The sequence below is a fragment of the Drosophila erecta genome, unplaced genomic scaffold, assembly GCF_003286155.1.
Source record: "Drosophila erecta strain 14021-0224.00,06,07 unplaced genomic scaffold, DereRS2 tig00000092-arrow-pilon, whole genome shotgun sequence".
NCBI lineage: Eukaryota > Metazoa > Arthropoda > Insecta > Diptera > Drosophilidae > Drosophila > Drosophila erecta.
Genome location: NW_020825207.1, coordinates 5,573,076 through 5,596,001, shown reverse-complemented (window position 1 = coordinate 5,596,001; position 22,926 = coordinate 5,573,076). Strand labels below are relative to the sequence as shown.

At 45.9% G+C, this 22,926-nt stretch overlaps 6 protein-coding genes across 11 annotated transcripts; 3 read left to right on the top strand and 3 right to left on the bottom strand.

Moving 5' to 3' along the window:
• Nucleotides 1-12,041: 12,041 nt before the first annotated feature.
• On the bottom strand, nucleotides 12,042-13,820 carry LOC6546646 (zinc carboxypeptidase). Its single transcript, XM_001975819.3, has 5 exons — nucleotides 13,593-13,820; nucleotides 13,391-13,527; nucleotides 12,860-13,335; nucleotides 12,491-12,787; nucleotides 12,042-12,421 (listed from the first exon to the last, which is right to left on the bottom strand). Exons 1-5 carry the CDS (start codon nucleotides 13,752-13,754, stop codon nucleotides 12,225-12,227), a joined length of 1,269 nt encoding a protein of 422 aa, XP_001975855.1. The 5' UTR covers nucleotides 13,755-13,820; the 3' UTR covers nucleotides 12,042-12,224.
• Nucleotides 13,821-14,996: 1,176 nt separating this feature from the next.
• Nucleotides 14,997-16,280, top strand: LOC6546647 (nascent polypeptide-associated complex subunit alpha). Of its 2 annotated transcripts, none has more exons than XM_015157010.2 (2): nucleotides 14,997-15,170; nucleotides 15,454-16,138. In XM_015157010.2, the coding sequence occupies exon 2, from the start codon at nucleotides 15,460-15,462 to the stop codon at nucleotides 16,111-16,113; it is 654 nt and encodes a 217-aa protein (XP_015012496.1). In that variant the 5' UTR covers nucleotides 14,997-15,170; nucleotides 15,454-15,459; the 3' UTR covers nucleotides 16,114-16,138. The 2 variants fall into 2 exon arrangements, with proteins under 2 accessions (XP_015012496.1, XP_001975856.1); XM_001975820.3 differs by having other exon boundaries at nucleotides 15,155-15,246; nucleotides 15,454-16,280.
• LOC6546648 (diacylglycerol kinase epsilon) lies at nucleotides 16,258-18,376 on the bottom strand. Its single transcript, XM_001975821.3, has 4 exons — nucleotides 18,058-18,376; nucleotides 16,992-17,999; nucleotides 16,618-16,935; nucleotides 16,258-16,564 (listed from the first exon to the last, which is right to left on the bottom strand). Exons 1-4 carry the CDS (start codon nucleotides 18,214-18,216, stop codon nucleotides 16,445-16,447), a joined length of 1,605 nt encoding a protein of 534 aa, XP_001975857.1. The 5' UTR covers nucleotides 18,217-18,376; the 3' UTR covers nucleotides 16,258-16,444.
• A 20-nt stretch (nucleotides 18,377-18,396) lies between these two features.
• Nucleotides 18,397-18,800, top strand: LOC6546649 (cytochrome b-c1 complex subunit 9). Its single transcript, XM_001975822.3, has 2 exons — nucleotides 18,397-18,638; nucleotides 18,704-18,800. The coding sequence occupies exons 1-2, from the start codon at nucleotides 18,507-18,509 to the stop codon at nucleotides 18,737-18,739; spliced, it is 168 nt and encodes a 55-aa protein (XP_001975858.1). The 5' UTR covers nucleotides 18,397-18,506; the 3' UTR covers nucleotides 18,740-18,800.
• LOC6546650 (39S ribosomal protein L18, mitochondrial) lies at nucleotides 18,753-19,923 on the bottom strand. 2 transcript variants are annotated; one of them, XM_026981347.1, is made up of 2 exons: nucleotides 19,857-19,923; nucleotides 18,753-19,388 (listed from the first exon to the last, which is right to left on the bottom strand). In XM_026981347.1, exon 2 carries the CDS (start codon nucleotides 19,379-19,381, stop codon nucleotides 18,821-18,823), a length of 561 nt encoding a protein of 186 aa, XP_026837148.1. In that variant the 5' UTR covers nucleotides 19,382-19,388; nucleotides 19,857-19,923; the 3' UTR covers nucleotides 18,753-18,820. The 2 variants fall into 2 exon arrangements, with proteins under 2 accessions (XP_026837148.1, XP_026837146.1); XM_026981345.1 differs by lacking the exon at nucleotides 19,857-19,923 and adding an exon at nucleotides 19,482-19,539.
• On the top strand, nucleotides 19,517-22,867 carry LOC6546667 (tafazzin homolog). Of its 4 annotated transcripts, none has more exons than XM_001975824.3 (5): nucleotides 19,517-20,003; nucleotides 21,176-21,518; nucleotides 21,795-22,031; nucleotides 22,089-22,477; nucleotides 22,553-22,867. In XM_001975824.3, the coding sequence occupies exons 1-5, from the start codon at nucleotides 19,881-19,883 to the stop codon at nucleotides 22,595-22,597; spliced, it is 1,137 nt and encodes a 378-aa protein (XP_001975860.1). In that variant the 5' UTR covers nucleotides 19,517-19,880; the 3' UTR covers nucleotides 22,598-22,867. The 4 variants fall into 4 exon arrangements, with proteins under 4 accessions (XP_001975860.1, XP_015012497.1, XP_015012498.1 ...); XM_015157011.2 differs by lacking the exon at nucleotides 19,517-20,003 and adding an exon at nucleotides 20,501-20,853; XM_015157012.2 differs by lacking the exon at nucleotides 19,517-20,003 and adding an exon at nucleotides 21,009-21,100.
• The last annotated feature ends 59 nt before the right edge of the window (nucleotides 22,868-22,926 follow it).

Below are 22,926 nucleotides of genomic sequence, written 5' to 3'. Positions count from 1 at the left end.
TGACGAAGGACAGGCGAACGCGTTTTTGGTGTGCATCGAAGGTGGCAGGACATGCAGCTGGCAGGCTCCTCGGGGCACTCATTGTCCTGCTCATCCTCGGTCCTACGCATTTGCCATGCACCCTAATAACGGATCCTGCAGCATGTCAGATTTGCAAGTGATGAACTGTGTTAACTGAAAGTCGACAGACGGCCCATTAGGAGCAGGCGGCCTGCCTTTTGTTGGCTATTTTAGGCAAGTATTCAAGGAAATTCAAGGAATTTTCAACACACCTAATTGTCGGATGGTGTGGGGTACATTTAATATGCAATTTAAAAACTCTGCCTTTCCCAAATTCAAGAAAACATCGAATGTACTAGGAAAAGCCAAGAATTTGTGGGGCAAATTGCTTTCGTAGAGTAATTTAAAAGTCAAAAGCATGTAAGATTTAACATATATTCATATTTCATAAATAGCATTTATTTTGAACAGTAAAACAGATCAGATGTGATTGTGATAAAATCCTGTTCATATTGTTGGTCATAATTGGAAAGATTTTGATATTGTTTCCGATACAATCATTTATAGGTCAGAGCATGCAATAAATATGTAAACTATAGCAATTGTTTCACTTTTTGTCCGATGTCACAAAAGCTTGGACAGAGAATAAATTATAAATACGTAGAAAAACAATGAAATGTGAACACATTTCAGTAAGTCTGTTTCGTGGGCCACAGCTCAACCTTGTGCAGATTCCCACACACTTTAAAGTTTTCATCGCCATTTATAACCCTTAAATGAAGGTAAATTGAGGACAATGGCAGTCGGTCGAGGAGAAAATGCCAGGGAAAAGGACTCACGAGGCTCGCGGCATTTAAGCTGTTAGCAGCTTTACAGCTTGGGGCATTTAAATCACGACCCTCACGAACCATCTGAATGAAAAAAAAACAGCGAAAAACATTGCGAAAGAGTTAATAACAAGCTGTAAACAATGCCTCACCCGCCGCCTCCTCCTCGATCCCAGCAATTTCGACGAAATATTGTGAACACAAAAAATTGGGAAGGACAGCCGAGCAAAAAATCCTCAGCTGCTCTCGATGCTGTGTCCAATGCACAGATGTCGCTCAGACTACGAACTTAATTGCCCCAGTGCAGGATATGAAACCCCAAGCCCAACCCAAACCAAGCCAACCAAGCCAAACCAAACCAAACCAAACCAAACCGAAACCCATTCCAATCCCAAAATACTGCACAATAAAAAGAGGAATTCAGAGGGCATCGTGGGGCAAAAAATAGCACAGGACTAGCCCAAAACTGGAGGCCAGAAAGAGCTGCAATACTGGCCAGAATGTCAGGGTCTCACCAGCGAAACATTTCAGTTAACCTCTCTCTTCGAGCCCTCTGCCTTTAAAAAAATCCCGGTCTATGTGGGAATATTGAGTTTTGTGCGAGAAGGGGCTTTTGCATTTTTAAAGTTTCAGCCTGGACCGGAATCGGCATCGGAATCAGAATCAGATTCAGAATCGGGCCAATTGATATGGAGCTGTTGCCGTAATTCCCCTGAAATGCTGCAGTTAATAATTGTGGCTTTCGGGGGGCAGTGGTTTCTATTACATGGGCTTTCATAAAATCTAGATTTTTTGCCACAATGCAGTGCAGCATTAAAACATTGCTGGCTTAAAAAGAAAGAAAGATTTGAAACCGCATATGGTGCGCTTGTGCTTAAACTGAACTTTTATATTTCCGAGTTTTCAGAACGCTTTGCACAAAAGCCCTGCATTTAACCTTATACCGAGCTTATATGTTGAAACGTATCGATTTTTATTACCCCAAGCGGTTTTCCATCAACTCCAAAATCTGCTCCCTTTAAAGTTCGAGAAATCGTTTGCTTTGCGGTGTATTTGCGGCACTTTTACGGGGTGAAAAAGCCCCTTATTGAACCAATTTCCCCAAGAAGAAAACACAAGCTGTGCAAGAGTTGCTTTTGGCTTAAAGCCCTTTATATTGTGGGGGTCTTATCGGCATTTGCGGCCTGCTTCAATGGCTCCTTTGCACTCGAACCTGCATTCGGCTTTGTTTCGGCCACGTAAATCTTTTCAATTTGAATCAACCTAAGCGTTTGTCATTTTGACTAATGGCTTATCAAACAAACACAAGCAAACGGCCCCGTCGGGCCACAAAGACCGAAAAAATGTTTGACAAAATTTATTGTATCGTAAATTACGCATAAGAAAGAAAAGTTACAACACTAGAGAAAAAGGAGAGCGTCAAGTGAAAGCTGGTGGAAGGCTAAACTTTGCTAGCTTACAGCTCGTAAATTCTTTCGGGAATTTATGCAAACTTTCGTTCCTCATGACGATTGCCCGGGGGGCATGGTATCAGCTCCTCAGCTCCCCAGCTCCGAAATCCGGAGGTGATTCGCTGCAGGAATGCCCCTAATGACCCCCAGCCAGTGGGGTCATGCACACGTATTTAGTGAACCTTTTTCGGGGCGTCATTATAAATTAACAATGGCACGGCGACCAGGCGCAAATATTTCAGCGTGCAACTATACAAAAAAAAAATAAATAAAAAACAAAAAGGGAATACCACGAACACAAAAATACAAGAACATACAGAGCGCAAAATGATGGAGCGTTTAGCGCTACTCGAACAATAAAAGTCGCCGGCTGAGGAAAAGGAGCTGGATCCAAGTGGAAGGAGCCGCTCCAAAGGATGGAGCCTGGCCCAAGGATGACAAAAGTTTCCGTTGTTGTTTGCCCACCCACCTTGTTGCTGCATTGTGTCAACTGGTCGCTCCACTTAGTCCTTCTCCGTGGATTGCCGGCATCCACCCCTAGGAATCCTCCCACAGACACCTTCTTTCCCTGCCCTCCGGTGGGCATATGAAACATTTTCTTTGGGACAAGGAAATATGAATTGCGTGCCAAAGAACAAAAAGCAGCGAAGGACGAAAGAAAAGTTTCGCCCAGCTTTGTTTCGCGCTGTCCTGTTCTTTTTGTGCCTTCTTTTCCAGCTTGTTTTCGGGTGACTAATGCACTGAGAGAAAAGAGCACGACAACAGGCATGCTCCTACTTCTTACTAATCAAACAATTTAAATCGATCGTAGAGAATAAACCAACCTTTCGATCCAAACCTTGATGAAATGAAAAAAATCTTGAAGTTCAATTGAAAAACCATATATACATTCGAAGAAATACCTTTATTAAAGATCTTAAGCGGAAAATTGAGGTATCCCCAAGAGGTTTCCCATTACAGTTACAGTTGGAAAGACAATCAGTAATTTATAGCAAATGTGAATTGCCGATTTCTCCCAGTGCCGCCTCGCTCTTATTGTTTTTCTGCCTTCGTGTGCTATTTTGGAGCTCTGCTGCTGGTTCTGCTTTTTGTTTGTGATTTATTTATTTTGTTGTTTGCCGCTTTGTTGTCACTTTACGCTTTTATTGTGCCACCCACCCGCCGCTCGGTGTCCTTGCGGCCCACATCGAGTATACGCCTCGTTGTGTTCCGCTAAGCAAGAAATCATAAAGTTAAACTTTTCTTATTACCCCCAATCGAGGAGCTCCGGTGCGGGCGTATCATTACAGCCATTCGAGAGCCACTGAGCCGCTGGGATAATGAGCAGATCGCTGGCTGCTTGGCTGCTTGGCTGCTTGGCTGCGCCAACCAGGGCTTAACCAGGTAACAAGATAACCCCGGCCCGACCCATCATCCATTGGAAGCCAAATCATAAGCCGGAAATCGTTATACATATCACCTGCTGCCAAGTACCGCAGGAAGCGGAGGAAACAAATGCCGGGATCAGAGCGAAATGTGTAATGTGAAATGTGTGTGTTTGTTTGTGGCGTTCCCCTCCTCTGTTCCCCTGTCCCCTGCCCCCTGCCCCCTGCCACCATATCCGTTCGATTTTGCTAAAAAGCAATGCGGCCGAGGATAACGACTCTCGGCTCCAGGACTCTGAATTCTGGATTCCGCATTCCCGACAGTCAGCTGCCAGGTTGGTAGCTTGGTAGCCTGGTAGGTTGCTTCAGTCGGTCGGAGCATCTTGTTTCCGTTTGCAAATAAAACATATGCTTACCCCACCTTTTTCCATCCTGGCATTCCCCTTTTGCGCTTTCTGCTCCTTTGGTTTGCATTCACTTCGTTTCTGCATATTTCCTGTATTTATTTCAATGGCTTAAGGGCCCCGCAAGGATTCCGCACCTCCATCCGTCCATCCATCCAGCCATTCATCCAGCCATCCAGCCATCCAGCCATCCATCCATCCATCCGTCCATTCATACGGAGCTCACTGTCAAGTGGCTTGATTTTTATTTATTTTTAATTATGAAAAATTGTAAGGAAAATATTGCGTGGTGGAAACAAAGGCAGAACGGAATTGACACAGAAATCACTTTTTGTTGACACTGAACTTTTGATTTATGCGTGAGATGGGCCCTAGGGGGCGGGGAGGTGTTCGCCGGGGTGCGGGGAGGCCGCACATGCCACGCCAACTTCATCAGTTGAAATCAGTGTGTGCAAGTTGGCGATATTGCAGATTGTATGCCACTCAGAGATGCGAACAGCGTTTCTGGTGTTAATTGACAGTATTACGTAGAAGGGGAATGAACATGGGTATACGATAAGAAAATGAATCTATGTATATAGAAGAAGAAGAAAATGAAGTCATAGAAGACAAGTTTTAGCGTTGCAAAGGCTTAATTTAAATAGAGTATGTACCTACTTTACTTTGAAAACTGAATAAGCATAAGAAAACTGATTGCTTGCGCAATATCAGAACTGTGGATTGCCACTAACATTTCAATGAATCATTTAAAAGGTCAGTTGAAGAATAACCTTGCTTATACATATTACATATTATCATATAACACATTAAAAATTAATCGATTTAAAAGTTAGAACCGTATCTACATTTTCAAGAACTTTTAAGCTTGAAGTCTGCTTAGAGTATGACAGTTCAGTATTATTTATTATATTGAACTTTTTCGGACTAGGAGAAGTATTTGGCATGTTGCCCCACACCTGGTGTTGCCCCAGGCATCACTGATGTCAACCCACAACGCCGACCGCCCATCCACACGCACTGCTGAGCAGGCAAAGGATGCCAGGAGCGGAAAGCTGGAGGGGATGGGCAGGATGGATGGCGGCGGGTCGGCAGCCAGGACATGCAGGACCGCATTGTCCTGTCAGCGTCATTGCGAATGAAATATGAACAGGAGCCCTGTGAAAAGTGCGGACACTGAACGCCAGCCAGTTCGTGTTGTTCATTTCCAGGATTGCGGCGTACACCTTGCAATGCAACGCTCAGCCACGCCCCCTGTCACCGCCCCTGCTGACGTCCTTGAATGCGTTGCGACGGCAGGCGGCAAATTGCATGCGGTGCCAGGCATATGGAATCATTTAAAATGTTTCATCCGAAATGAATCGACTTCGCCGCCGGCCACTCTGCTTTTCCGCCCACTCATTTGTTTTGGCAACCGCAATTTAAACGTTGACAGCCTGGGCGGGAAGGCGTGGCGGTGAAAAATGGGCGGTGAGTGGGAGTGGGCGTGGGAGCTGGTGGAAAAAAGGATGGCAGGCAAACGACTGAATTATGGTTGAAGCTGACAGTGTGGACAGTGTAAATCGCTATTTAGCCAGCAGCTTCGTCGGGATTGGCTCAATTAGTCGGCCATCCTGGGCCGGTTAATGTCTTTCATCGTAGATGCAGCCAATTTAAAGGGGGTTTTCATTTTTCGCTTATTATATTTATACTCGTTTCGTACTTCATTTTTCGTTGTTTTCTTTCCGTTTTTATTGCCGTCCGCACGCAAAAAGTTCCACTTCGTTAAGCAAAAAAACGGCCAAGCGGGAATTTTATTGGGGTGCCAAAAGGACTTGACTTGTCATGTTTTTCCAGGGGGACTCGCCAGATGGGGGGTTCGGAAAAACCGGGAGGTTACGCACACAGCAAACACGCAGACAGTGTAAACTCTGCTGGTCTAGCTTTCCGTACAGTCAATTTCTTGTTTGGCTTTCCCCGTCTTAGCGATTTCCCATAGATCCCTCCTTCGCATCCTGAAAATCCTGGCACCCCATTTGTTGCTGAGTTGCTGGGAAATGTGCTCGTGATGTCCATAAAATTGTTACGAAATAAAATCAATATAATGTGCAAGTTATTCTCATCAAATTTAAAGAGCTTGTTATTCAATTTTCGATTTGACGTTGGCTGGATAATAGAATTAATTTCAAATATAAAAGGAAAATGGAAATGGAAACGGAAATGTATTTGTGAGGTTGCTGAGGAAATGGTATAACTTAATTTTGGGTGCATTAAGGTTCTTCATCTTGATTTAATACAAATTTAATATTTTACCAGGCAAGAGCTCAGAATGCTCTTGGATCATTACAAAGATAATAAACTAAATGTTCTGTATTTCATCAGTAGTCTGACCTATTCATTACCTATTAAAATTGTAAAATGTGAACTTAAATCTAAAGCTCGCATTGCAAGTTAATGAGCGCATCAAATTATTAACCTTCAATTTTTTGCAATGCCCATCAGTATCTGCATTAATATGTATCTTAGCTCTCCATAAAAAGTCCCTGACAAACTGCACAGTTTAAACGGATTTTTATGTGATAATCACCCCGTTTAATGGACAACCATCTGCCGTACAAATACTTTCGTCTGCTTTCCAATTTGTACTTTTTGCGGCTAGAGTTTCATGTGGCAGATCCTATCGCTGAATCCAACGGGTGCTTAATTAAAATGGAGAAAAAGCGGACCCAGGAGTTGGCAGATCGCATGGCCAGGACCAAAAGGAGCAACCCCTAGCCAAGCGAGGAGCAGCTGCTCCCCGGAGCATTGCTTTTGACTTGCTTGAATCCGTACAAGAGTCCCCTCATTTTTTTGTTGTCTTCGGTCGGGGCGAGCAGATGCGCCTGGTGGCTTCATTAAAATTAACAAAACTTAATTGCAGCTTTCGTGGCACGAAACATGCTGCAAATGCGTGTTCCAATCTGTTTGATGGTCTGCTGGCCAGCAGAAAGGGAGCCCTGCACCTGCTGGCGAGGATCGTCGGGGCTGGCTGCCAAACAGTTTGATATATTGACCCTTGGGGTTGATCCTCCGATCCCCAGATCCTGACAGATTGCAGCTGCAATCGGGGAAACGCATAAAAGTCAACCGTATATTTCAGCGACGCTGCCTAACTAAAACAACGCAGGATTATTTACACATCGAGTATTGAGTTTTTTAATTTATTCTTCAGGTGATACTACTAAGGTTGTTAAGTGATTCAGTTCAGTATCATCCCACCTGAATCCCAAAAACCTATTTTTGGCCATGAGATGAGCTTACCTTGCTGTTCCGTCGTGTTCTCTGGAAAAATAGAAATATCCTGCACTTTAGTGCCTTGTTAACTTGGCAAAGTCGTTTACCTGTCGATGCCCGTAATTTGAGTTGCAATTTTGAACTTTTGGCATGTCGACATTTGCATGCCCACCCGTCCCCAAACAATTACCCAAAGTGTAGCCAAAGTTCATGGCGCACCGGCGGAAATTCAATTCCTTTGGCCAACTCACATTTGTCGCCGTTTGGCGGGGGCAGTGGCCAAAAGTCGGGCAACTTTTGCTAAACTGCCATCAATTTCGGTGGTCAGCCTGGCAATTAATTGGGATGCCAATGTAAGTCCCGAGGCCCACCCCCCCGCGATCCGAAATCATATTCATAAATTGCGGGGTCACAGTTGTGGCCAACTATTGAGCATAGCAGCAGGCGGCTCCAGCTGGAGCAGGAGCGGGAGTAGGAGCACCCTGCCACCTTGTGTGTGGTCACCGCTCGAGTGTCGGTGGTCGATGGTCGATGGTCGGTGGTCGGTGGTCGACGGTCTGCGGTATCGATATCCTGCCACCGACAGCAGGAGCAGCAGGACAAAGGCAGTTGGTGTGCCATTTGTTTGAAGTGTGCCTCCGATAAACGTCTGTTGGCCAGTTGGTCAGCGGCGGTGGGGCGATCCGATCCGATCATATAATACCCATCATATGTGCCCATCCCAGTGCGATCCGGTTTCAAAACAAAGGTTTATGGTTACACTTAAAGCTCGCCCATGTGGATGGTGATTAAATGTTTGGCTGTGCAGGGAAGCAGAGTGGAGTGCCCCATAAGCAGCAATACCGCTCGCATAATTCCCGCATTAATGATGTCGATTTCAATAAAAACAGCCAACATTTTATGTTCCAGCGAGCGCATTTTAATGCGAAACTCAAACATACACGAGATAAAATAAATATAACTCATACGCCCCGTGTGCACTGGCCGGGAACCTTCGTAGCCAGGAGCCAGGAGCCAGAAGAAGTCGGCAGGAGTCCTCCGTCGTCCCAGGGGCAGTAAAGCAGCAGCTGTCGGCCGATTCATATATATTATATATCCACTCCGCTCCGCAGCGGAGCAATGCGTGACCAATCCGAAAGGGGTCGCAATACTGGCCAACTTCCATGCGGCAGACACTGCACCAAATGCACTCGGCGAAATAGTGCAGTGAGTTGGTAAGGCGAATTAATAATTAGTTTACTCACTCGAGAAACTGTTTATTTTATCATTAATAATTATTACTGATATTTAGCATAAAAACGATTGAAATGATACATAAAGCATATATGGGTTATATTTTCTGGCAGTGCATCCAAAGGAACAGGACTGCAAAGCGAGCTGGCAAAAGTCCGTTGAGTCCATTATATAAATGCTCTTTTAATAATAGCTTGCTGGCGGTAAATGGTGTAGCACTCGCCGTCCCTGTCGCACCGTGTTGCCCTCTCTTTCCCAAGTATTTGCATTCTGCATAATGTGCACTGACCCAGTGTAATTTAGATAAGCGGATAAGCCCGGTCCAGAGTAAACTAATTAAGGATTACACGTCGGCCATATGCGTTTATGCCACTTTTTTGCAACATTTGTTTTCCTTCCCGCCGGCCGTCAATCAATCAATCAATGTAGATCGCATCAATTAGTGCCATTAATTCGACATTAATCATGGAGTAGCTGCCAAACATTAGCCTGTTCGCCGCTAGTTTTATCTGCTGGCTGGTTCAATTTTACTAGCGCCAGAAGTGGAAGACGCCGCTTTCCGCAAAATCCGGAATAAATATTTAAGTATTTGCTACATGCTCATTTTTAAAGTGCATCTTGTTTATTCTTCCCCCGTTCGCCGGCTGCACAGAGAATATCTTTTCTTAATTGGGTCATTGATGTGCTGATTTTAAGTCCTGAAAACAGCTTGTTAGAGGGGTTAATGAATAAGTACCAGATAAAGTTGAGCCATAACAAATATGGTCGGAGTTTCCCTGTTGTTGTGGCTTATACTCATTCCCATGCCATTTCATGTTGGCACTGCACACGAGACCAGTTAGTAGCCAGTACCACTTTCTTCTGAGTGTAAATCAAACATTTTCCCCGCCCGCTCCCCATCCCGCCAATCGGAATATCCTGGTCCTTTCGTCTGGTCTTTTGCATAAGCAAATACGCGCGATTCACAAACACGTGACGCTTCTTTCCGCCTGCCCACACCGCCCACTGGCCCCAATGGGGGTTCCCCGCCTCGCAGAGTGAATGACTGGGTGACTGGGTGGGTGACTGAGTGAGTGGCAGAGTGAGCGACTGCGAGAGTGAGTGAATGATGGCTGGTGACCAGTTCATGGTTCAATGACAAGCAACTTTCAGCTTGCGAGTCCTCGTCCGCCGCTCCCTTCTGCTCTGTTTTGTTTTGTGTGTGCTAACTGACTGAATCCCCCAGATCTGCACACGCCCCAGTCGCCGCCCACTGGCCAGCGGCTATTTGTCTGCGGTTGTGGCACTGCCCCACCCGAAACACCCACCTGACTGGCCATTTTTATTTCGCTCTGCCCAGCTTTCTGGCGGCACAATCGTTTAATTATGTACAACATTTTGGGGCGATGGCAGGGGAGCTTATGTACTCACTCGGTGGGGATTGCCCACAGGACAATTACTGAATTTGCGACACAATTCGCGGACAAATGTTAAATGTCATATCATACTTGTTGGCTTGAATTTTTGATTTACCAAAGTCATGCTGCGCTTTCCGAGAATGGTATACGTATACATTACCGCTAATTTACCATGGCATTAAAAATGTATTTCAAACGAATTAATTGTGCGACTTCTGCGGCTGGAGCTCTCCCTACCATTACATTTGATACTTAAATCTTTTGCGCTGATCAGTTAATTACTTAAAAACTTGTACCTGCTATTGAAATGCGAACAGAACTTGCCAAAGCAAGCTAGCTATCTAACAACCAAGTAGATTACAACTTTTGTGTACATTTTCATCAATGAAGAGATACATTGTGTGATTACAGGCCACTCTACTTTGCGTGTTCGTAATGTTAAAAAATACGTACTACTTGTATAGCATAAACTTGGCCCTTCGCACTTTTCCAATAATGGCAACCCTCGATTACTTCTAAAGCAGCGAATGAATCTAATCTGAAGTGTACTTATGGACAATATTCACCAGTTCCGCAACAGTCAGTCACATTTCTAATTACAATCGTGATACAAGTTGAGCACGACAAGTTGAAACATCAACATTAGTTCGATTGAGAGCTGTGTAATTATCGGAAAAGATATTATTCGAATTGGATCATGTAAACATAACACTACCGATTTATGGTATGTGCCCGGGGCTCCTCGTATAACAAAGCATTTGCATAATGAGTTGGCCGTTTTATGGGCCCTATAACCTTGCCCCTTGCCCCTTGCCTCTTGCCACTTGCCACGTGACGCGAAAGTGTGTTGAGCAATAAAGGTCGGTCGAGTTTTTCCGGGAAATGGGAAGGAAGGAAGCGCTGGGATTGAGGTGGTGGCAGCGGCGGGTGCAGGCGAGTTACCCTACGCAGACAAAGTTAATTGAAAATGGCTAAGGTACGGCAAACGAATTCCTCCGACAGCTTTGGCATTTTATTTGCAGGCATATTTGATTACGGGCTCCTTTTCATATCAGGTGTCAAAGGCTTTTCCGGAAGCCATCGCCTCTCGCCGGTAACTTTTTAGCATTTCCATCTCAAAGCATCGCTGGAAAAACCATTGAGAACCGTTTCGTTGGCTGCAGACATTGCATCAGTTTCCCCTCAAATGCATCTTCGAGTGGGGATATCTGATGGAGTGGCACGGTGGCAGGATGGCAGGGTGGCAGGAGGCACGAGACAAGGATAAAAGGCATCCTGGCAGGTCGCAGCTCTCTGCGGCGGACACGTGAAACCATCATCAATCTAGAAGCACTGGCAACGACAGTTTTAACGACTTCTTGCGGATTACTTCAAACAAAATAACCACTTTGTAGTAGGAATTTTATGTTGGCCCGGTTGGTGTTGATGGCTTTGGCTTCTGCAAAGGAGCGAAGATATTCCGCTGCATTTGGCCAAAGTTTTGCTGCGTGCCGCAAAGTTTTCCCATCCCCACGGTATCCGAGAATCCGAAATCCCATGACCAACTATCCGCAGGGCAAACTGCAGGACCAGGACTCCCGCAAAAGCAACAGCCGCAGGAGACGGGCATATAAATATTTATTGATACTGCAGCCACGCGGCATAATTTGCCTAAAACCCAGTGCAGTAATTTCGCTTGGCCAAAACTCCATCTTCCCTTTCAGCTTTTAAAGGGGGAAGTTACTTGCAAACTATTAAATAAGTGCTGTGTGTTGTCTAAACAATCTTGGGCTGCCTAATTCAATTTCCCACAGGAGAATCTTGTAAAAATGTCTGAGGAAGCAACATCAATTCAATTACAACTTTCCTTTATGCTTGTTTATGTTTTAAACGAAGAGCAAGCTCAGTAAAAGATTGTTCAATAAGTGAACAAGTGAAATGTACAAATAATTTATTAAAAGGGAAATATGCATCAGTACATATACACAATTTTTCCACCATAATGTCCAAAATATGCAACTTATATTATGGGAAAAATTTGATGGGAATATATTTTAGGATAACACGGAGAAAGCAATCATTCAATGAAAATTCCCATTTACTCAATTAAGAAATTATTAGAATTATTCCATATTTGTTGTATTTACAGCAGAAAGTAACATGCACATGTAGCTCTTTATTTTTGAAACACACACAGCTGATTTGCACTGTTTATAAATAAAATCATTTTACAAGCCATTTTTGAATGTTCACATTATAATTATAAAATGATTTATTTATTTTTTCGCTGCATCTGCTCTCAGGTTAGAAAGACCAAGCTTTAGTCGAAGATGCCCTCCTCGGCAGCCTTGTTGACCAGAGCCTTCAGACCAGCGGTGACCTCGAGGCCCACCTCGGTGATCTGGTTGGAGGGCAGGAAGAATCCGAAGGTTCCCTTGTCGCGCAGTTCCACGGTGCAGGTGAATGGGATGTTCTTCACGCCGTAGGCCCAATCCTTGGCAGCTCCCGACACGACATCTGTAGGGGTGCATCATCAAGTGTTACTTGATATATACGAGATATACGGAAATATATATGTAAACCTACAGTTCAGGAGACCACTGGCTCCATAGGTGAAGGTGGAACCATAGACATCAGCGGCAGCATCGGAGAATGCAGCGGCAATGCGCTTCATCTGCTCGTAGTTGGGGGGGAACTCGGTGTTGGAGTGCCCGTAGGGCAGGAGCACGTACTGTCCGTAGGCGTGGTAGGCCATGTACGACCGGATGTAGCCATCCTCAAAGGAGCTCACGAAGTTCTGCAGCGAGATGATCTCCACCTCAGTGTTGGGCTTCTCTCCGCCGAACCAGTGATCGCAGGGCTCATCGATGTTCCAGCCGGCACCTGCAGGTAATTGATTATTTTATTATTAATAATTAGCGAGGGTTGGAAAGTGGGGAAATGATTGGACTATACCTCCCCAGTGGTAGTCAAAGTTGCGGTTCATGTCGATGCCGAAGCAATCTCCAGATTCGTTGCGGTATCCGTTGGGACGACGGTTCTTGCGCCACAAACGCTCCACTTCGTGGGTGTAGACAAAGCCATCCGGATTCACCATGGGCACCACAATCCAATCGTACTCCTCGCTCAGACGCTGCATTTCCGGATCCTCAGAGTTGATCAACTGATTCAGGAGGAAGGTGACGGTGGCCGACGAGATCCACTCCATGGCATGGATGTTGCCCTCCAGGAAGATGGCCTTGTTGCCCGGACGCTTCGACAACCTAATGCTCTTGATGTCGCGACCCTCGTAGGACTGTCCAATCACCTTGCACTCCAGGTAATCGTGGGCAGCACACTCCTGATCGATCCATTCGTAAATGGTGTCCAGGGAGTGGTAAGTCTCCCATTCCATCTTAGAATCGTTGCCAACTGCGGAATCATCTATCAACCTGGCAGGATTGAAATGTAGGCTTTTGAAATGGTGTATCTCATCTTAATACTCACTTCTGCAGATCGTCGACAATCACTTCGAAAACAATATCGAGGAATTTGAGTGTCTTCTCGAGGGCTCTGTGGAACAGGGGACCTACAATCACATTGTATTTATGCCCGATAGCACCCAGTTCGTTGAGGAAGTGTATCTATAAATTAGATGGAATGACGTTATATATGTTTTTCAGAAATCGAAAATGTAATGTGTACTTACAGAGATGTGCTCGTGAATCTTCTTGAGCTCCTCCATCTGCAAGTTCGTCTCAATGGTCAGCTGGTAGATACGGAAGTGGTCGTACCGCGCGGCCATGCGACCAGGAGCGGACTTCGCCGCCACCATGGCCACTAGGGCTATCAGAAGGATTGGTAGTTTCATTTCAGAGGTTGGGTGTGCTGAACGTTGCCGCGTTCACTGTGAGGAGACGGATCCCGGCCAGGGCTTTTATTAGCTGCAGGAGTGGCCACTCAGCCGGAGCGTTATCTAATGGCGATAGGGGATCCAGTCATCTGGCGTGTGTCTCCTCCGATCTAATCGCCCATCCAACCTACCACAAAGTGGCTCTGGACTTTGGCATCCGACGGATACGTGTTGAAAAGGGCTTCCCACACAAGAAAATTAAATTAAATATATTATACAATATTAGTTAAAATAACTTATTTCGAAATATGATCACATGCTATTCAAAAAAAGGCATTACTTTATTTCTCAGGCTGTGATAGAGTAGAAAATAGTGTAATGTTTACGTTATGTAAGTTATCAGGTTGTCCTAATCAAAATTTATATAAAGTGAACAATGTTTTTTAATTTAATGTAAATGGAATTATTTGACCTCCAAGCCCACTTTCTAGATACTATTATACATATATATGACAATAAACTGGTATCAAATTTTTCTCGGTGAACTTTCTCGAACAAAGTCAGTGAAGTCAAATTTATAAATGAAATCATGCACCGAGTGTGGAGGCACTCGCCTTATCAGGCGTGTTTAATTAATGAAATACTCCTCCAGGCGTCTGCGCGTGAAGAAGCACTTCGAGAAGCGTTTGTAGAATGCACTAGCAAGCTGAAGATCGCCATCCTCAAGTGACAGACTGAGTGGCGAAGACCAGCTCCGTCAAACATTCAATTGTGAAACCATTCATTCGGTCAATTGTACTATTTAAACAGTTAAGTTATTGCAAGTAACCGCAGAAATTAATCATGTCACTGAGCCTAATCTGCAATGTACCTTTCCTTTCCTTTGGGTAAGCCACTTAATATGTTGTGGTTTTCAATGTTTCTTTTTATTTAAGTAAAATTATAATTTCACTATCACAAAGTGAATTATTACGCCAGTAAAAGATTAAAAGCAAAGGCAGCGGCTATAACTTCTTAAAAATATTTCACACAAATAAATCAAAATTGGGATTACATTTGATTCTTCGCTTATTATTGCTTCATTAGCTAATACTTTAATTTTTTGTTCATTTTCCTTTTTGTTCATCAGACAGTAACGAAAAAGGAGAGATAAAACTAGCAATAATATGACTATGAGGATAGTTTAGTCTCTATATTTTTAGTGCTAATATTTTACTTACTAAGAGATTAATTAAAAGTTAAACTTAAGGCTTCAAGAAATTTGAATGCAACGGAATTATGAAACTAGAGTTGCCACAAAGTCGGAATTAGTATATTGTTCAATCTCCGCTTGCAAACGTTCACACTGGCAGAAAATATCGATATCAGCTAAGAACAATCGTTGCTAAGCGCCGGTCACACTTCGTGCCGCCATATTTCTTTTCTTAGTTTCCGGTGAGTGTGTACTCCGCGTTTTTCCACTTAAATTTAATTTTTACCGAAATATCCTTGAATTTTCGACTTGAATTATGTAAAATATCATATATAAGAGTCAAATCTACGGGGGCAGCCAAGTATCGATTTTATAATCGAACTTGGAAAAATCAATGAGAATTGACCCCCACTGAGACATCTAGCTGCCCATTTGAACCGGCACCAGATGTTTCACCCTTAGCTGAATTGATATGATTTGCAAATATAGTACCTAACCTCGTGTTCTGCACTTGTTTCCCGACAGATAAAGATGCCCGAACTGACCGAAATCAAGAGTGAGGCTGCGCCCTCCACCTCCGCTGAGGCGAAACCCGAGGACGTCCGCGTCGAAGATGATGGCAGCGATAGCGACTCCGATGGCGGCATGCCCGACCTTGAGGAGGCTGTAGCGGCCACCACACAGCTGGGCGGAGGAGCCACCGGTCTGCCCATCGACCTCGTCTCGAAGGCCAAGCAGTCGCGCGGCGAGAAGAAGGCCAGGAAGATCATGCTGAAGCTGGGACTTAAGCAGATCCAGGGCGTCAACCGGGTGACGATCAGGAAGTCGAAGAACATCCTGTTCGTGATCAACAATCCGGATGTGTACAAGAACCCCCACAGCGACACCTACATCGTGTTCGGTGAGGCCAAGATCGAGGATCTGTCGCAACAGGCCCAGGTGGCTGCCGCCGAGAAGTTCAAGGCTCCGGAGTCCGCTGGCGCTGCCGACAGCGTGGGCGCCACCACATCGGTGGCTCCGATTGTCGAGGAAGACGAGGAGGAGGTCGATGACACCGGCGTGGATGAGAAGGACATCGAACTGGTCATCACGCAGGCCAACACGACGCGGCCCAAGGCCATTAAGGCCCTGAAGAACAACAACCATGACATCGTCAACGCCATCATGGAGCTGACTATGCTCTAGAGCGGGCTTCAGCGTTTGCTGCACTCTTGATTTTGTTGTTTACCCGCCTTTCGATAGTACTGACCCAAATGTTGTGTATGCCCCTCAAGGGCAGCATGTTACACCAGTCAAACATTTAATTATATTTCAAAAGATTATTGAGTAAATAAAAGTGAATTTCTTTCAAATACGATTTGGTGTATTTTTCGACTAGTCTCGGTTTTCCACTAGGGGGTGTCTTCGAATGCCTTGCTAACCGAATTCTATTAAGTATAGTTTGAGGTTCCAGGTTAAGTACTTTGAGATTAGGGACTGGCACATAGGGATTTCTATTCTGTATTAGCTATAACGTTCAGGTTGCAGCCAGCTTGAGGACGCGGGCCTGGCTGCGCGAGGCAAGGCGAATATCCGCTGGACTCTGCATCCACGGTTCGCCATCCGCCTGCATTGGCACGGTCTCTTTGACTTGTAGCTGAAGAAGATTGTTGGTTAACAGATATGCAATTACATTTATGCAGGGCTTACCCTTATTTGCTTGGCTTGACCAATTCGCACTGGTTTGCTTATATTGCATTGCAGTTGGGCAATGTGAAAAGAGGAAACAATGCCAAACACCTCCATCATGCCGTCGGAGATGGAGTTTACAATACGCACTTCTCCATTGGAGTTGCTTAGCTCACAAAGCTTGCAGCCAGCTCCCCAGGAGTCGATATTTAGGAACACCAACGCCTGCAGCTCAGGCAGTTGCACTGGCTTGTTGTCTAGATACAAGGTCAGCTTCTCCTCGATGTGTTCGCAGCCAGGTTGCATCACCTGTTGCGTTCCAAAGGTGAAGTACAGCAGCTGTAGAAAAAGATGTATTAGTTAGGGTTAAGGGAGCACACTAGTTTGTAACCTACCTTATTGAATATACGGCTGCTGAGCAGATAGAATCGAGATTCCCGCGTTTTGTGAAAGTTGTAAGTGATGTACGCATCCACACCCACACTGAAATAGTTGTACACATGAATCGTCTTCGTAGGATGCCTTTGAATGGGTAGTCGATAGTGCAGTTTCTCTATTTGCAGGTCATAGCGATCGAGATTCACGGAGCGGGCTCGCCGTATACTCCTTAGGATCTCCACAGGATCGAGAACAGAGGGCGGCTCTGCTCCCCAGCCCAGAACTCGCGACAAATCGTTGCCGGTGCCCAGCGGCATGATGGCCACCGAGGGCTGGGGCTTGATATTCAGCGCGTAGATTGTATTGAGCACCCAACCGATGGTGCCATCGCCACCGGCCACCAGTATGCGACACGGGCGAGGACTGGCTTTGGCGGCCCACTGCAGGGCGTCCTGTGGGCCCCTTGAGCCCAGTTCCATCACCTGCAGTGGATGCAGGTAACCGCGCAGCAGGGACAATACATTGGCACCAGTGCTGCTGCCCGACTTGGTGTTGGCGATCACAATAAGCGGCTCCCAGTTCTCGATGTCTGGCGGCGTAATGCTGGCCAAGTGGAGCCGCATCGAGTCCCTGGTGCGAGCGGCCACAAAGCTATAGGGCGGGAAGATCATGTCCTTGAACTCGCCAAAGTCGCAGGCTTCCTTGGTGTCAGCGCGGGAGTAGCAATCGTTATGATAGCACCGCTGACACCAGGCACATCGCCATCCGTACAATCCCGGATCGGTGCTGACATGGTGATCTACCTCCTCCTTGCAGTCGGCACAATGGACTCCCATAGGCAGATTCCCATGCACCCACAAGTGCCGCACGGAGGACTCGTTGCGCAACCACTTGTCCTTGCACCGGTACTCCCTGTCCGCCCTCCGTTGGCAGGCGGGCGTGGCATGGGTGCATAGGCCGCAGCAGTCGCAAAAGAGTCCAGCGGAAGGGGTAAGCAGGATCTCGCACACGTTGCAGAAGCAGGCCTGGGATAAAGGGCATGCGTTCTATAGTATATCTTTCTTGGCAAGTGAATCCACTCACCTGCTCCAAGACTTTTATTGATTTCCAGCTGTGACGTGTTTTGAAGGTGCTCACAAAGTCCTCGGAAAGCAAACTGCGGCAGAAGGCAAAGAGGACACTGAGGGCCAGCAAGGATCCGATCAGCGCCTCCACGCTCAGCTCAATAGTGCCAATGTCCATGGTCCACGCAGAGAAGGCCCAATTACGCTAAATATCCTGGTAATTTGGCATATTCACAAATCGTTTGTTTTTGCCCCATCGACCAGTGTGACCGCTTTTAAGACGACAAAGAACACCATACGACCGACATTCAAAACCGTTTTTAAGCAAAAATACCAAAGCGTACTAAAGTAATTGTAGACGTTTCCAACACTGTTTGTCAATTCAACCTTACAAATCAGCTGTGAATTTGGCGTGTGGAAAAAGTTTGCCTTAGCAAATCGAACGTTGTTAACAAAAATTTAGTCAACATGAAGGTTATCTACAACACCCTGTTCAAGCGCACCTCCACCTACGCCGTGGCCATCATTGCGTCGGCCTTTTTCTTCGAGCGCGCCATCGATGTCACGTCGGTTGCGATTTTCGAGGGCGTCAACAAAGGCGTAAGTATAATCCCATTATGTAAGCAAAGTTTCCTGGCCAAATCTCAAGTTTTTCCCCTTTGCAGAAACTCTGGAAGGACATCAAGGGCAAATACGAATAAATCACCATGATTCGTTGTAATTAGCAATAATAATCAACGTTTATTCTAAACGATACGAAAACTAAATGTGGTTTCTGTTGGCTATTTTGATTTGGTGGTTTCCAGCGCCTCTTCCGACACTTCCCAGGGCTTCTCATGCCTCTGGGCATCCCAGGGCTGGGCGTTGGGCAGGCGAGAGGGTTCCTTGAAGGACACACCATTATCCTGAAGGGTTTGGAGCAGCTTCTGCAGCTTGCTACCCGGTACCGCCTCCACGTTGCAGGTCATTTCCGTGATCCCAGACTGCAGGCAGCGGTGTGCGAGCACTCTCCCGAGGTTTACAAACGCGGAGGTGTCGTTGGTCTTGTACAGCTGCTGTTTAATGGCCCATTCCGAGGTGCTGGCACTCAGGATGGTGCCATTCTCGAAGTGCTTGACATCGGCACTAACGTAGCGGCCAGTGGAGTTGATCTCCAAAGTGTGCCAGTAGGATCGACCGGGTTTCTCTAGATGATAGCCGCCCGGCTTGTAAGCAATGCGTAATCTTTCCAAGTTACGGGGATTCCGGTTGATCACGTATTCAGTGCTGGTTTGCGGGGTGCTTAGAGCCTTGATTTTGTGCAGGACACGGGCGGAGGTAAGGGGGCGAGCGTTGTGAGACATTCTTGCACTGAAAATCCAAAAAAAGCTCGCTTTTAATTGATATTTTGTTGTGGGAATTACAAAACCACGATAAAATATTTTAAGCTGCTTTCAGTGTTACCAGACTGCCAGAACTAAGTGTGGGTAAACACTTTGTTGGTGCTGTAAAACGTCCGAACATCAGTTGGACATAAATGGCAAAAAAACAGCTGTTTTAGTTTGGTTTATCTTCAAATTTCTAGTTTCTTCAGATACTATTGGCCTTGGGACTTTCGCCGCTCCTCAGCTCAATAACGACCCCCTTCAGACATGCGCCAAGTGAACACGGCGCCGCCCGCCCGTACGCCCACGAGTTTGCTGCTGAGGTGAAGAAGTGGCGGTTGGGCGAAGAAGCAAGCAGTGCGCGCGTCCAAAATTGCAAAGTGAATTTTATTCGGCCCGCAAAAGCCGGTTATGTAAAGACCGTATAGGCCAAATAACTGCATACATATCGTACTCGTAAAATTAAGAACTTGTGGAAATGTTGATGGTCGTGTGTTCCAATTTGAGGCGTCCCGGGCACGTGGGCGCCGCCTCTGCAGCGCGAAATATAAACTGGCTGATTAGCGGAGGATATACACCGCCGATCCGGGCACTGGCGCGGGTAAGCTCAATTATAGCAACTAACCCTGAAATGTTTCACCTGAATGCAGGCAATAAATATAAACAAAATCAGGCCATCGCTTTCTCCTCTTTTTCACCACGTTCCAGATCTGACCACTTGTTCCATTTCCCACCAATGTTGGCGGTAAAATTTAAATGGGTCTAGGCATTTAGGCATTGGTAACATTTTTAGGTATTAATTGGTTAGTGACCTTAGCTACTGGCGAGATATTTTTTATATTCAGTTAAATTTGTTATCGGGTAATTTACACAAAGAATCAGCGAATTGAAGAATTATCATTTTAAAATTGTTAACTCTTTAAATATGTGTAGGTGTACATTATTTTTATTCGCTTGCCTATACATAACCTGGGTAAACAAAAGCACCTATTATCAAGAAAAATAATCCAGATTGAGCAACTGATAAGAACACTGGGTTCAAACTCACCACCGCGCAACCAGAACGCAAACCCACCTTGGCGCACTAATTTGAATACTTATCATATCAAACCGAAGCAGCGTGATCATTATTCAGGGAAGCGCTTGGCTAAGCACTTCTGCTAACTGATAAAGATAGTTTCACAATCTCTAGTCGACCACTTGACTGTTGCCTCACTACTCTGGGGCCCTTTCCTTCGCTCGTTATCGCTTTGTCTCTCTTTGTTTGGGGGCAAACGCCCTCGTTTTATGCGTGCTTTTGCTTTTGAGCTTGTTGCACTTGGCGATTTCAGTGGAGACGAAAATCAGTTACGCTCGAAAGTTCCCGCCGTCCGGATGCGAAAGATTCTCAGGTGCCCAATGTAATACGTACATCTCGCACCGAGTGAAGGTCGCCTGAGATCTCTGACGCCGTGAGTTTTCCTGCATTATTATTCGCGCGAAAATACAGTGCGGTGTCTCGCAGCCGAAGATTATCAGTGCGCATGCTGCTAACCTGTGGCACAAAGGCGGCTTTTCCGGGGGTTGTTGTGTTAGTCGAACAGTTGACAAAAGAATTATTCAAATATAAATCAAAATGCGTAACTCTGAAAGGCGTGTGGCCAGACAAGCACAAAAGGAAACTATTCTTGGGCCCGATAAGATTAAAGAGTATCCATGGTCAGCAGTGGGATTTTTTGGGTGCACTTTGTGGACGTCGGTAATTCAATTTCCGTCATTATCTCGAACCCACAGCAGTACGTCCAAGCTCCGGAGGCGCGGCCAGTGCCCGATGAGCGTTTTCCGGGCAGCCAACAGGATAGGAAGGATATCGCCACTCAGACCGAGCGGTGCAGCCAGTCGAAGGACCTGCGACCGCCTTCGCCTCCATCGCCGTCCCAGAAGCTAAACTCCTCTACCCTTCCGCCCCCAATGTCCGACCGGAATGCTGATCCCCCCCTGGATGTGGCCACCGGCGTGGCGATGCCCTACAACATAGACTGGATATTCCCTAGGCTGAGGAACCCCTCGAAGTTCTGGTACGTGGTCAGCCAGTTCGTCGTCTCCGCCGTTGGAATCTTCAGCAAGGTTGTGCTGAGTGAGTATCTAGCCGGCAGAGCCGACCTTACCAAACAACTGGCCCAAAGGCACGTTTATTTTTGGCCAAGAAACTCGGCGTTTGCTCGGAGAGCTCATGCCCCTGACCGTGAATGCGAATCCGAATGCGTCAGCGAATCTCTCGATTGATAAACGATGTGTGCGGATGCTGCCGATCTCGTTCAACGAGGTCAAACGTGTGCCGTGTTGTTAATTGGTGCCCCCCGCCACAATTATGCAAATGCTGAACTTTCGCCTCTCTTCTTTTGCTTTGCAGTGTTCTTGAATAAACCCCGCGTCTACAACAAGGAGCGACTGATCCAGCTGATTTCCAAGCGACCCCAGGGCGTTCCCCTGGTCACCGTGTCCAACCACTATTCCTGCTTCGACGATCCTGGCCTGTGGGGCTGCCTTCCCCTGGGAATCGTCTGCAACACCTATAAAATCCGCTGGTCGATGGCTGCCCACGACATCTGCTTCACCAACAAGCTGCACTCGCTCTTCTTTATGTACGGTAGGTATTTAATTGCGTACTTCCGCATTTTGGGGACCCACAACTTTCCATTTGCAGGCAAGTGCATACCTGTGGTGCGTGGCATCGGTGTCTACCAGAATGCCATTAACCTGTGCATCGAGAAGGCCGCACTGGGCCATTGGATCCATGTGTTTCCCGAAGGCAAGGTGAACATGGAGAAGGAGGAGCTGCGACTCAAGTGGGGCGTAGGCAGGATCATCTACGAGTCGCCGAAGATTCCCATCATTCTGCCCATGTGGCACGAGGGCATGGACGAACTGTTGCCCAATGTGGAGCCCTATGTGATACAGCGGCACAAGAAGGTCACCCTTAATGTGGGCCAGCCCTTGGACCTCAACGACTTTATTCTGGACCTAAAAAAACGACAAGTGCCGGAGCCAACGGCACGGAAGCTCATCACAGACAAAATCCAGGAGGCTTTCCGGGTAATAATGAATTTCCAATTTAAATTGATATTTTTTAAAATGTAGTTCTTATTTTACCTTACATTTCTTTTACAGGATTTGCGGGCGGAGACCGAGAAATTGCATAGAGAGCGCAACTAGAACGTAATGATGGAAGAGCATAGCGGCAGACATTTGTAATAATATTTATTTGTATAGTATTAAGCCTAAAATGAACCCTCGAAGCCCTTAAGATCCATTTATTATAATTATATATCCGTGCATTGCGGTTAGTTCTTCATGATGTAATTGCTGGATAGGAACTTTTAGTGAATCAGTGTGCATTATTAGTATAAATATATACAATTGAAACTAATTTGATCCGAGGGAATAAATTGTAAAATACAATAAAGAGTATATCTAGAAATGCCAGTTCTTCTTCAAATTAATGTAGTCTTTGACAGTGGTACGATTAATATCGTTTTGGATAG